We start from the raw sequence: 15,179 nt of genomic DNA on the forward strand, positions 1-15,179 counted from the left end.
CATGTAATTGGCGGCATCATTTACATTTGCCGACTTGTAAGAAGTTATTAATGCAGAGCAAAGGCCTACTCTTACAGCGCTAATTCATTTTTATTACAGGGTAAAGGACACCTTAGTACATCTTCGCCATACCCTTTCGTAAATGTCATATAGATGCAGGCGGTGCGGACAGAGTATCACGCGACCGAGGCTGATACAACGCTGCATTGCTGTTCTCCAAGCCGGTATTCCCACAGTTCTGATAACCTTTGGTATCTCGAATAGCTGACGGAATAGCGTGTTTGGGAAATTTTACGGTTCTTGTGCTTTTGCTTACGTTGTGGACGGCAAATGTGGCTGTTTGCCAGACGACCTCGACAGGGTCCAGTAATGGGTACAGCTTCCTATTCTACCGGATGCTTTCAGTATTTTCTAGGAGTACTCTTAGTGCCACATCTGCACTACAGCTAACAGTCCACTGAGACGAGTTGTACATTATATGACAAAAGTATCCGGACATCATGTAACGCAGAACATTAGATGTCGCGAGAGGCGGATACGCTAGTACAAAAGGAGTATTGAGTAGCCAGTACAGAAGCAGGAACGGCTGAATAGGCCAGTCAGGACAACTCAGTGACTTCGAACGCGGGCTACTCATTGGATGTAACCTGAGTAACATATCCATGAAGGACATTTAAACTCGTCTAAAGTTGCCCAAAACAACTGTTGGTGACGGGATTGTGAATTAGAAACGAGAAGCAACATCCATACCTAAAGCCTAAAACAGACAGACATCCTGTATTAACGAACAGAGGTTGTAGAGCATTGCAGAGAGTGGTTGTAAGAAAAAAGGATGAAAACAGCAGAAGGAATCACTCGTCAGTTCCAGTTTACTACCAGCAGACTGGCTAGCACAATGACTGTGCGTAGAGCATTAAAAATAATGGGGTACAATGCCAGAGGAGCCTCTCATAAGCCACACTTTTTTGCAGTCAGTACTAAGTGGCGCTGGAGATGGCATAAAGAGGTACGACACTGGACAGTCGAAGTCTGCAAACGAATGATTTGAAGTGAGATGAACTACGCGTTACCAGTGATTTGCTTTTAAGGAATGCCTGAAGAACATTACCTGGCAAGATGTATAATAGGAACACTGTAGTGCGGAGGTGTTGCTGCAGTACCGAGGTGTTTATCGTGGTTATGGTGTGATCGCCTTATTGCGCTGAAGAAAACGCTGAATGCGGAAGGATATGAGCACATTTTACAACACTGTGTGTTGCGTACGTTGCAGGAACAGTTTGGAGACGGTGACTGTATCAGCATGACAGTGCACCCTGTCATGAAGCAGCTTCCGTGAGCCTTCCTGAAATGAACTGGTCGGCCAAGTTTCTCGACGTGACCCCATTAGAACACTACTGGAATGAGTGTCGACATCGCTCCTAACCGGAGTCTCTAACACCACTTCCTTCTCTGGGTTCGGGTCTCGACGAAGAATCAGCTGCGATTCCTGCACCTACTTTCAGATATCTCATTCAATGTGTCGCCAACAGGGTTAAAGCCGTCATAAGGCGAAGTGTGGTCACACACCATATACAGGATGAGTCACTAACTATTGCCAACATAGATTTTCAGTTCTCCTATAATGCCTGTTGTGCAAATTAACATTTCCATGATTCGTGAATGTATCCTCGTCAGTAAATAAAATCAAATTAATAAATGTGTCATCTCTCTGAGTCTGAAGTTGAGCCCATCAGCACAATTCAATGTGACGCATACAATCCGTACCAGTTAATTCTTGTTGGAGACTGGCATGGTAAGGATATTTATGGCGTTGCAGAACACGAACAACAATACCCTGGCTTATGCCAGATTTCGTTGCGATTTGACGCGAACTAACACAAGGATCTCGAACCACAGTGGCAAGAGTACCAATTTCCGTTTCCTAGTTAGTAACTTTCCTTGCAGCGTATAAGTCTCTAGTTCTCAGTGAATTCCGTCGGCATTCTCCATAAATGAGAAGTATATCGACTTGTTCTTCGAAGGAATACATCATTCACATTCGCTTGATTCGACGATTCTATTCTTACCGTTCCTATCAGAGTTGAATTGCGAAACCGTCGAATGGTGTTTACATGTCAATGGAAAGTTACTTGGACACGCCGTATTCGACGAATATTTATTAGTTGCACGATATACGAGAGAGAATTGTCAGATCATGTGCTTCGATAAGTGCCCAAGTGATAAGGAATATCACTCAGTCCGAGGTGGCCGAGCGGTTCTAGGCGCTCAGACCGAAACCGTGCGACTGCTACGGTCGCAGGTTCGAATCCTGCCTCGGGCATGGATGTGTGTGATGTCCTTAGGTTAGTTAGGTTTAAGTAGTAAGTTCTAGGGGACTGATGACCACAGATGTTCGTCCCATAGTGCTCAGAGCCATTTGAACCACTTTGCAGTACTGCATTGATACAAATGGTCATCACTTCGAACAACACCTGTAAATTGACGTCCATGGCACCTTTTTGACCTTCATTAACTTTCAAAGACCTTACTGTTACACATCATTCGATTCGTCTCTATACCCGCTATCAGAAAATTACTACCAGTCTATAGCATCCCATTCAAGAAGCAAAGTTGACGTTCTGGTCTCTGATGCGACCCCACCTAGCAACGAAAAACCAACGTCATATTATGGCCCCCGTTGTCCCACGCAAGAACTGTCCCACACATTTTTCAGCTACTATCATACTTTAGGAGTTATTCTAGGTGTCAATAGCTAATATCTCACCCTGTATATGTCCAATAATAGGTTTCCGGGTTCTTGTGATCGGATACTATGTCGCTGGCTCACCCTCCACAAGACAGCAACGTTTAGCGATGCTGCCTCTCAAGGCCTTCTCCCTTTTTTTGTCTCTCTGACTTCCTTCTTTGAGATCCGTGGCTACTGCCGAACGAGATGATAGCAAGCGGATCACAAGTCGACTGATAACTTGCTCCGGTGACCTCTGCTATAGCGAGACGTCGAATTACGAAAACCTGTTCTGAATGAAGAAAGCTTTCGTTGCCATTAAGAGTTAATTTCAGCGCGCTTCGTGACTCAGATATAACGTACTAATGTTCAGTACAGTTTGGAGACGATGACTGTATCAGCATTGATTGCTGCATCAACACTGATTAGTTCATCACATTCAGTGAGATTTGTCTGGGCATTTCCCAGTTAACACGTGAAGCAGTTGTCATCAAATATCCATCGTCACTTCGACGGTTTCTTACTTGATCACCATCGTTAAGAATATGGACATGCTGTATGTGAAATACGAGGTGCGGCTAGAAAAAAACCGGACTGATGCTGGAAAAAACATTTATTTACAATTATTTACAATTTCATGTTATCTCCTTCAATGTACTCTCCTCCTCGGTCTCTACACCGCTCCATACGAATTTTCCACTGTTCATAGCAATGCTGCAGATCATTTTCGGTAAGTCCATACATTACTTCCGTCGCTTTTTCTTTTACTGCTTCAACAGTCTCAAATCTAGTTCCTTTCAAAGCTGACTTGACTTTAGGGAAAAGAAAAAAGTCACAGGGGGCCAAATCAGGTGAGTAGGGTGGATGATCTAAGATGGGAATGTTGTGTTTTGCCAAAAACGTCTTCACTGACAACGCACTGTGAGCTGGGGCATTGTCTTGGTGAAGGATCCATGACTTTTTTCTCCACAAATCGTTCCGTTTTCTCCGTACTCGCTCACGTAGGGTAGCCAGGACGCTAATGTAGTAATGCTGATTCACTGTTTGTCCCTCTGGTACCCAATCAATGTGCACAATCCCTTTGATGTCAAAAAAAAAAAAAAAAACAATCATCATTGCCTTGAATTTCGATTTTGACATTCGTGCTTTTTTTTTTGTCGTGGAGAACCAGGAGTTTTCCAATGCATCAATTGGCGTTTAGTTTCGAGATCGTAAGTAAAAAACCACGATTCATCGCAAGTAATAACATTTTGTAAGAAGGTGGGATCACTTTCAATGTTTTCCAGGATGTCAGAACAAATCATTCTTCGGCGTTCCTTCTGTTCAATTGTGAGACACTTTGGAACCATTTTTGAACACACTCTGTTAATGTTGAAACCTTCATGAAGAATCTGCCTAACACTTTCCTTGTCAACTCCTGTTAACTCAGACACTGCTCTGATTGTTAAACGGCGATCTTGTCGAACAAGTTTACCGATTTTTTCAATGTTTGCATCAGTTTTTGCTGACAATGGTCTGCCAGTGCGAGTGTCATCACTGGTGTCTTCGCGGCCATCTTTAAATCGTTTAAACCACTCAAACACTTGTGTTCGCGATAAACAATCATCGCCGTACACTTGTTGTAACATTACAAACGTTTCACTTGCAGATTTTCCTAGTTTGAAACAAAATTTGATGTTAACACGCTGTTCTTTCTGTACACTCAACATTTTCCGACGCACAGACAAAACGTCAACTACTTAAAACAGACGCCACGGGCAGACTGAGTGCAGCAGGCAGATGAAACTCGAGCAGTAGGCGGAGCGAGAGTCACGTGACAGGCCACGCGACTTTCAGCCTTATTGCATTCGTTTTATTGTTTCACCAGTACTAGTCCGTTTTTTTTTCTAGCCACACCTCGTAGGTACAAGTTTTCCGCATGTAACGTTCGCCATAGGCTAGTTTGTGGGATATTGGTACGTGCAGAAAGTTGCAGTGTGCCTGTAGTAGAGCTACGCTTCACCATTTCGACAATGTGTTGCTGTTGCTGCACAGGTTGTCGATTTACATGTTCAGAAGAAAACTGGGAACTCGGAAGAATACATACTTCACTGAAGGTGCTGGAAACTGAGACAAACACTTTAACGATCAGGAAATTGATGTATCGGAAGATCGACAACAGCAGGAGCACCACCCTGCAGAAGCCGTAAACTATCACCGTATCCGCATATTCTTCATTAGCGTAGGTGCGCGGTATTTTAGACAGCGCGTATATAAACACAGTTAACTAATGCTTCTCTCTGATACACCATCAGCCCCTCGCACCACTTCACTCACAACACACCATGGACAACTGCGCTTTCGATGGGCTATTTTAATGACAGAAAGACATTTAGAGCAATGAATGGTAACCATTTGGAATAGGGAATATGTCGATATGAGGTTTTTTTGTTTTAAATGAGTGTTTGTGTCAGATCCCTGAATACTGAGATTCGTCTTGGTACACCCTGTATAAGCGATCTATAAAATGATATTAACGGGCAACAGAAAAATCCCTGTAAAGCAACCAACCATTTAAACAAGAAAGCATTAATACAAAGAAAAACAATGGGAAGAAAAATATAAAAAGTTGTGGGCTGACCAAAACATAACGGAACAAGCATAAATGTACGTAGATGGAAAATGGGATGGATGTACTAGCATTAGCGGAAGTAGGAAGAAGCATTAAAAACAATTAAAACATAAATGTAGCTGGTATAGATGGCATTACCGGCGAGTTGTTAAAAATGCAACGGAATTCTTCTTAAATCAACGTTAAATGTTGGGAGAAAACGTGAATCCCGTAATATGGTCAAATGCTGTTGGTCTATCAACTTTTAAGAAAGGAGTCAAAAAATCGTAATGATTACATGGGAATAACTGTTTTATCAGCTGAATATAGAATATACGCAAAAATCGTAATAACTATATGGGAATAACTGTTCTATCAGCTGAATATAGAATACACGCAAAAATTTTAACTCTTAGGCTAAGGCCGACAGCCGAAAAAGTTTTAACTGAAGAGTGGATTCATATCTGGATGAACAACAATCTATGTATAATATATTCACGCAATTTTATCATTTATAGACATAGTTTGAGACCCTGGTCGATAAACAAAATAAATTCTTGATGGTGTACAGCAACTAACCACTGACTGGTTTTACGTTACTTTATTCAAAAAATACTGTTTTCGGTTTCCAATTTTTTACAGATCATCGGACGGTTTTTTTATGCTTTCATCAAAACAGATTATACGTGGACTGTTCCGAAAATAAGGAACGGTAGGTCGCGAAATGTAAGCCATGGTGGAAATCAAAACTGTTTTATTTGCAACGGCTAGCTACACCTTCCAGCTACTTCTCTACACAGTCGTCGCTCAGACATCTGTCGTAGCGTTGTACCAACCTTTCAGTTCCAGCGTTATAGAAGACAGCCGCCAGTTCTTTTCGATAATTTTCTTCTCTGGACTGCAGCTCTTGGTCAGTGTCAAAATATTGTCTTCATAGCCATCGGTTCATCTGAGCAGAGATGTACCTCAGGGGTAGCCAATTAAGGGCTGTATTGTGGGTGATCAAACACTTCCCATCGAAAACGCTGCATGAGCATCTTCATTGCCCCTGCAGAGTGCGGCCGAGAATTGTTGTGTAGAACGAAGCGCATGACAGTTATGCTATGTGGATTGCATAGCTTCAGGCGAAATCCTTCACCAGGCCCTCATACTTGGCAGGAGATATTAATTTGTAGCCATCTTTACGTTCTTACTGTGAGCTCAGAACTGAAAAGAGCGACATGATGCGATCGACGGATGTACTAGATGCAGTGCCCAACGCATCTGCGCAAAGCTTCATCAGATTTTCACTGTATTTTCCATTTCGCGATCGATCGTTCCTTACTTTCCGAATAACCCTCGTACACTGGCTTCTTGTGAGTTGTCCTAAGTTAAACAATAATTTACAAATTTCAAACGTGTAACCAAAATGGTTGCGCCACATACTTGTGTTGAAATACAACTTACATGTAATGTCTGTCTTGCGCATTTGCATTAGCAGGTTTCTTGCAATGAAATACAAGTACATTTTCAAGGATGTTTGTGACTGTGAAAATACAAATATCCTTGACAATGGATTTCATTGCGACTACGAAAATGCATACAACCTTGAGAATCATTTTCATCGCAAGAAAACTACTAATACTAATGTGCCAAATGGACATTTCACGTAAGCTGCATTCCAACATAAATATATAGCGCAACCACTCTGCTGACACGTTTGTGATCTGTAAATTATTATTTATCGTAGGGCAACGAAAAGGAAACCAGGGTATAATCTGTATTGATGAAAGCATGAAAAATAGTCCAGTGATGAATTGTAAAAAATGCGAAATCGGTGGCGGTACTTTCTGAGTAAAGTATCCTAAAACCGATTTATGGCTACTTGCTGTACACCTTCAACAATTTACATTATAGGATGAAGTATTCATTTAGAAATTATTTGTAAAAAAAAAAAAAAGAAAAGAATTTAATGAAGAGGCACACATCGCATTTATGGACTACGCTGTGTCAAGATGTTTGACAGATTAAACAGGACGACGCTCTGGGTAATATTACAAGAAACCTGAGTCCCGCTGCACTTGATACGAACCATAAAAAAAAGCCCATATAATGAAACTAAATTTTGATAGAACGTGGGGCGAAATACGAAATAATGGCTTTACAGCTAACAAAGGAGTTAAACAAGGCACCATCCTATCTCCACTATCATTCAATTTATATATAAATGACGTGGTTAAAGTATGGAATGAGGAAACAAAAAATAACAAAGGAGTAAAACTAGTTAAGGACCTTTATATAGGAATATTCATACAAGCTGAGAACCAGACTATAATAACCTCTTCACAAGGAGAGTTACAAAGAAATTATTTTTAAATTAAAGGAGGTTGAACAAAATTGTAATTTCATAATATCTACAGAGAAGACAAAGGTAATGTCATTCTGAGAGAAATGACAGGTGTGATGAAAAGTGGTAGCAGAATTGAACCGGTATGTCATTTTAATTATCCGGGCTGCAGCATTTCTTTTGAGTACGATAACGATGAAGAGAATAAAATAGCAAAACTTCAGGGTCTGTGGAACAATAATAAGAAAACAATTAAATAAATCCAACTGAAATTCTACAAAGCACCACCTATTCCATTGCCAATTTACAAACCTGAGGCTTGGATAGCAAACAAGGCAAACATAAATCAAATAGCGACGTCAGAAATGAAATTCCCCAGATCAATAAATTACGTAAACTAGAAGACAGAGTAAGGAATAAAGATGTTATAAATGAGCTTAAAATATTTGCAATAACAGAAAGAAATCGACAAATAGTAGAAATGGAAAGAACATCGAAGAGAAATCAATAAACCAGACATCCCACAGTTTCTTAGTAATATATACTCAAAGGGGTAAGGGATTTGCGTCGGGCAAAGAATCTATAGAGCTAAGAAGCTGATGCCGGAACTCGTTTGTAAAACCAAATCCATAGATATAGATTATGGTGATTACGATCTGCTGCTTCAGTTGCTGGAAGATATCCCTCTGGACAAAAAGTAGCCCGTGTATTACGAACAAGACTGCTACCTTGCCCATAACACAATAATAATTACAGACCTTAACAGAAAATTGGAGGTCATTGGATTGGTCGATTTGAAAACATGAATTTGTTTCCTTGTTCAACACACTAAGCCTCCCTACAATTTTATCTTCGGAAAAAACCCGCATCTGTGCAATAACATGACCAGACGAGATCTGTCAGGCTTTCTCGGTGCGATTGATTAATAATGTACACCTGGGCGTTCTTCCGAGTTGTTCCCATTTTATGCGTAAAATGAAAACAACTCGACAGAATACCCGGGTGAACACTATTCTGTCTAGACAAAATTCAGACAATTACTGTCTGCCTCGAATCGCTTTTTATCGTGTGTCAGCGCTCCAGGTCAACATTTTGAGCACTTGCTGTGTCAGTCACAATGATAAACCCATGAACCGTGCCTGAGTTAAGAGTTTTATCACATCTGACACAGCACAGTAGACGTTTGCGGAACCTCTTCTGCTGATGGCTGAACTATGTTAGCATCGCTGTTGGCTTGTTATTATTTGATCAAGCTCCACATGTGTTATGCTGTTGAAGTCATCTTCGATAGTTCCTTCCAGATCCACAGGAGCTATACGCAGTTACATTTAAAAAAGGAGTCGGCGTCTTGATTCGACAGCTACAAATGTTAAAAATTACCTGTGTATATCAGATAATGCACTACGTTATCCGCTACAGCTTAGTGTAAACCGCTCCTCCGTATGTTTAAACATATGGAAATATTTGAGGTGACCGTCATACCTGCATCACCATGCGTAGTGTAAGACGTTGAGCGTTAGTTTGTAGCACCAACAGGTGATCCAGAAATACACGGAATCAGCAGTCCGAAATGACGCCCTAAGGTTTGGTATCTTGAGCGATCTGGGTATCATTTTACGTGGTTTCAAAACTGAACTCAAAGATTGTTATAACAGGAGAACGCTATGTATACAGTATCACTGGTTTCTAGACTAATGACATGCACATGTTTCGCCCTTTTAGATCACAGATGTGCATTCAGCTTAGGAAACAAATTGCAGATTGACAAACAGCAAAGGTTCATGAGCTGTGGACTTCGCACAGAACGCAAAATACGTTTGTGGAAATGTAAACTCTAAGCTGAATCGGACGGCGTGTTACAGTGTGAGATTATCGAGGTGCAACCTGAACGTATAACTGATGTGAAGTCATCATACAACTGTCATTCAAGGAATATTGAGGACCTTCAGCCCAGTTGTCAATCGTGTGATTATTGCCAGAATATGTTTCAGGAGAACATTCTCCCTTTTTCAAGTATTAAAAACGAGGAAAGCAGATAAAACAATCTGCCTTATATGGTCCAACATATAAGGATTACGGGCGTCCTGAGTTCTAAACCACCCTAAGAAATTTTATGCCATTAGATCTCCTCACAACTTAAAAATAAGTTGCACCCGTGCATTGTCAACTCAAATCATAAAACATCAAAAGCCGGTGCATCCACCAGCCCCGAGGTACAATTGCAAACTAAAAGCCGCTGCCATCGCCCACCAACGATGATATTTACTTAATACCTAAATCTCTGCACCAACGATACTATTGTCTATCATAAAATATTTGAGAAATACCTGTCTGTACCGAGTCCATTCTAACTTAACACTACAACTACGCTGAAATCTGAACAGAAACCGCATGCAGACATCCTATGTCACTAGGTAAAATATCTTGATGGATGCTTCTTAAGGAGGACATCGTAACAAGTGTGCCCAGAAGTATCCTTTAGACACTTCCGATCTCTCATTTAAAACGCCAACGGACTTCTCTTTCAACGCCGATAAATCTCTATCTCCTCTAAATCCGATATAAACCACCCTGTTTCTTCAACAACCTCACGTTTTGTTATATCTCCCAACGAATGCTGCTCATTCTTGAGATGCTTTTTCTACAGCTGACGAGCCGTTCTCTTCCTTATTATACTCATTAAATGTAACTGTAAAATTCCGTCCCGTCTGCCCCACATATCTCGCTTCGCAATCCTGACATTTTACTTCATACACTCCCGATTTGCTTATCCAGTTCTGATCTGTGTCGATCTTATGCCTGGGCAGTCAGTTTCTCAACAGTCACAATTCCACTCGCCCGTATACATCTCCGCAACCATCGTCCACATTACGGCCCGTGGTGCATCACACTTGCTTCAGCGCCGGTTTTGGATAGAGCCATTTTGCCATGCACGGTATGCTTTAAGCACTGCAAGTGAGCAGCTAACAAACTTCGCTGTATCGAAAATGTTTCTACCCTTAGATCGAAAGCTACTGATAGTGCCGTCTGGGACGTCAGATAAAACGTTGCGTTTCCGCATGCACAATGTCCGCACTGTTTGCGTGTTTGCCACGTCATTGCCCCCCCCCCCCCCCCCCAGTCCCACCCGTTACCCACTCGACAAACCTTACGTACCAGCCAGAGCTAGCTAGCTCTGCCTCCTGCTGTCTGTGAGTGGTTATTGCGCTTTGATGTCGAACACAGGCTGTGGTCTTCTTAATGTGAATGGGTCGTTTATAAGCTTTCAGCAGCGTATGCTTGCCAAGACCATTCAGCCACCCCGAATCACATTGTTGATAGTTTTATAGGAGTATTATTGCTCACTGTATATAAATGATCAAGTCCATAACGTCGGAAGCACTGGGTATTTAGAGATAGTCCAAATGGCTCTGAGCACTATGGGACTTAACGTCTAAGGACATCAGTCCCCTAGAACTTAGAACTACTTAAACCTAACTAACCTAAGAACATCACACACATCCATGCCCGAGGCAGGATTCGAACCAGCGACCGTAGCGGTCGCGCGGTTCCAGACTGTAGCGCCTAGAACCGCTCGGCCATTCCGGCCGGCATTTAGAGATGCTTCAAGGCTAGGAAATCGTAGCCCAATTCAAGAAAACATGGAGAGGGTTGTCGGTTTGTGCAAAGATTACCATGTGGCCCTAAACATAAACTGATTTAATGGGATGCGCACAAATAGGTGGAAAGATCATTTCATGTTTGATTTTACAACAGCCAAATGATTACTGGAAACCGTCACACACATGAAATATCTGGGAATGTGCGTTCGGAGAGATTTTAAGTGGAACAACCACATAAAACTAAGCATAGGAAAGCCAGATGCCCCACAGATTCGTTGGAAGAGTCCGTAGAAAGTGTAGACGACACACTAAGGAGGTACCTTCCAAAAGTGTAATTGAGCGACACGTTTCCTACTTAAGATAGCTACAGGAAACTTACTAGGAAATTTAAAGGCGTGAGGAGCGATTCGTCACGGTTTCGCTTAGCAAGCGCGAAAGCGTCTCGGAGATGATCGTCCAACTCCAGTGAAACACGCTTCAAGAGGTGGCGCCGTGTATTACATTATGGTGTACTGTAAAAATTCTCATACCGTGTCTCCATAGAAGAATCAGCATGTGTAACGCTTGCTCCTACGTATATCGTGCGAAAAGACCATGGAGGCGAAGCTAGATTCGAGCTCACACCAGTCCTTTCCGTGCATTATTCGCGACTCGAACAGGAAAAGAAGAAGTGAGAGTGGTGTGCGAAGTACTCTCCACCACACACCTCACCGTGGCTTTCAGAGTACAAATGTGGATTTAGATGTACATAACAACAAAATAATTTCCTCGAATAATTCTTTTAAGATGAAGATTCAGCATTTGAAAACAATTGCAACTGCAACTGAATCTAGATTACGAATGGAGTGACTGATAAGCGAGATAACCTGAGCATAGACGGCGACCAGCAGCACCGCCGCCGACACCACGACCGCCCTGAAGTCCATCGCCAACTGCAACTGCGGCTGCAGGCCGCGCCGCCGTCCCATCACCAGCCAGCCGCCCAAACCCTGTGACGTCAGCAGGCGACCTTTGACCCGCAGCGCTTGTCGCCGCCTCCGCGACTGGAAGCCTGCTCCCTTTACTCGATACCGCCCGCCTCTTTCCATTAGTGCAAACAACGCTAGCCTGACTCACTATTGATAATATCGACTTCGATGCGACAACTCATTCTACTCACGTACCAGCCTTCGCAAAGTTCTTTTTCTTTTGAATAATATCGGTTATTCCAACCGAAAGCTGTTAACCTATTCTCATCCACTGCTCGATCAATACGAATTTGCATGAGAAGGTTTGTCGTCGAAATTCAGTTCTACTGGGGGCTCATATTAACACTTCCTTGGCCTACCTTACACTACTCAGTTCTTTAACATGCCCAAACAACTAAATTTTATTCTCCAGTCTGCTCGTTGTGGACTATATCACTTTCATTTCTCTCCAAGAATTTGATGTTTCGATCTTATCTTCACGCTTGACTTACAGGCATCATCACATAAAATCTAAATCCATTGTCCTGACTTCCATTCTATTTCTCGTAAGTGGCTACATTTCTGCACCATAAGCAACTACATTCTCACTACCACTATGGAAAGCCCTTTTTTGGTCTGTTGGCTAATACTATTGTTCCAGATTAATTCACGTAGAGATTTCGTCGCTCATTTACCCATCGTTACTTTGATTTCAATAACTTTGTCATAATATATAACAGAATATAAAAATTTAAATTTTCACATTCTGAAAAATATTTTTCTTGAAAATCAAATCATTCCTTTTTTACCTATACATACGTACTGTGTGTTCTCAGAATTAATTTTTAGATGCGCCTTGTCCTTGTAAAAGTTACTCTGTATGTATGACACTTCTTGTCTGCTGCTTGCGAAAAATATTTGGTCATCTGCAAAAAGGAGTGAATGCATCCATCTAACTTAAACACCGTAGTACCATTGACTTACACTATGTGATCAAAAGTACCGCTCGGTCACAGAGGCCGGCCCAAAAACATGCGTTTTTCATATTAGGTGCATTGCACTGCCACCTACTGTGAGGTGCTTGATATCAGCGGCCTCAGTAGTCATTAGACATTGTGAGAGAGCAGATTGGGGCGGTCCCCGGAACTCACGGACTTCGTACGTGGTCAGGTGATTTGGTGTCACTTGTGTCATACGTCTGTATGCGAGATTTCCACACTCCTAAACATTCCTAGGTCCACTCTTTCCGATGTGATAGAGAAGTGGAAACGTGAAGGAACACGTACAGCACAGAAACGTACAAGCCGACCTCGTATCTTGACTGACAGAGACTGCCGACGGTTGAAGAGGGTCGTAATGTGTAATAGGCAGACATCTATCCAGATCATCACACAGGAATTTCATACTGCGTCAGGATCCACTGTAAGTACTATGACAGTTAGGCGATGGATGAGAAATCTTGGGTTTCATGGTCGAGCGGCTGCTAATAAGCCACATGTCACGCCGGCAAATGCCAAATGACGCCTCGCTTGGTATAAGGAGCGTAAACATTGGACGATTGAACAGTGGAAAAGCGTTGTGTGGAGTGACGAATCACGGTGCACAATGTGGCGATCCGATAGCAGGGTGTGGGCATGGCGAATGCCCGGTGAACGTCATCTGCCAGCGTGTGTAGTACCAACAGTAAAATTCGGAGGTGATTGTGTTATGGTGTGGTCGTGTTTCTCATGGAGGGAGCTTGCACCCCTTGTTTGTTTGCGTGGAACTATCCCTGCAGGGGCCTACACTGATGTTTTAAGCACCTCCTTGCTTCCCACTGCTGAAGAGCAATTCAGGGGTGGTGATTGCATCGTTCAACACGATCGAGCACCTGTTCATAACGCACGGCCTGTGGCGGAGTGGTTACACGACAATTGCATCCCTGTAATGGACTGACCTGCACAGAGTCCTGACCTGAATCCTATAGAACACCTTTGGGGTGTTTTGGAATGTCGACTTCGTGCCAACCCTCACCGACCGACATCGATACCTCTCCTCTGTGCAGCACTCCGTGAAGAATGGGCTGCCATTCTCCAAGAAACATTCCAGCACGTGATTTAACGTACGCCTGCGAGAGTGGAAGCTGTCAGCAAGGCTCAGGGTGGACCAAAACCGTATTAAATTCCAGCATTACCGATGGAGGACGCCACGAACTTGTAATCCATTTTCAACCAGGTTTCCTGATACTTTTGATCACATAGTGTACATCTAATCAACGACCCTCATCTAATAATCACATAAATGAACTGACTGAATAGCTTGTGGGAGTCCACAATAGACTAAAACTACTGAGAGGCCGAGCGAGCTTTACATCCCATGACCATCGTCCATTCATATGAAATTCTTATCCGACCAATCCATACATGGGTCAGTGTAGTCTGGACTTTTTTGTTGCTCTCTCCAAATCCTTGAACGACTTTCACCACAACTCGCTTTCTGAATCCGGATATCTCTCACCGTCCATAAACTGCAACAAAGCATGAATTTTCCACATCTCCTCAAATACGTAGACACCCTGGCAGACCATGAAATCATCCCATATACCTATCCTTCTTTCTAATCATTATCTACTTACCACACTATTCAAAATGAATGCTCCAATCCGCCCTTTGCTTCCTCAGCTATCACCTCACACATCTCTCAACATCTACATCGCACGTGTCAATTCCTGTTCATACAGACAGCTCACATCCTTCTCCGAATCACATTCTCTCCAAAACTTCTCGCATCACACAATTCCTAGGCAACGTTACCAAGAGCCCTAACAACATTGTCCAGATTGTGGAAAGATTTTATATCACATCACCATCATGTTACTGTAAACATCATATCCTAGTTAGTTAGTTCGTTACATGTTCCATAGATCACTTCAACTATTCTTTTATCGAAATGATGTGGAATGAGTCAGTTTACAGGATATTTACACATGATTAGTGTTAACATTCGTCAA

General features: G+C 42.4%; 1 protein-coding gene across 2 annotated transcripts in view; it reads right to left on the minus strand.

The window, feature by feature from the left end:
* The window catches only part of LOC126197697 (inter-alpha-trypsin inhibitor heavy chain H4-like), a 189,209-nt gene extending 176,958 nt beyond the window's left edge, over positions 1-12,251 (minus strand). For both annotated transcript variants that reach the window (XM_049934659.1, XM_049934657.1), the window contains exon 1: positions 12,110-12,251. In XM_049934659.1, coding sequence (XP_049790616.1) covers positions 12,110-12,211 — 102 coding nt within the window. In that variant the 5' untranslated portion in view covers positions 12,212-12,251. The remainder of the gene's footprint in view (positions 1-12,109) is intronic.
* Positions 12,252-15,179: the final 2,928 nt, after the last annotated feature.

This window comes from Schistocerca nitens, chromosome 1, assembly GCF_023898315.1.
Source record: "Schistocerca nitens isolate TAMUIC-IGC-003100 chromosome 1, iqSchNite1.1, whole genome shotgun sequence".
NCBI lineage: Eukaryota > Metazoa > Arthropoda > Insecta > Orthoptera > Acrididae > Schistocerca > Schistocerca nitens.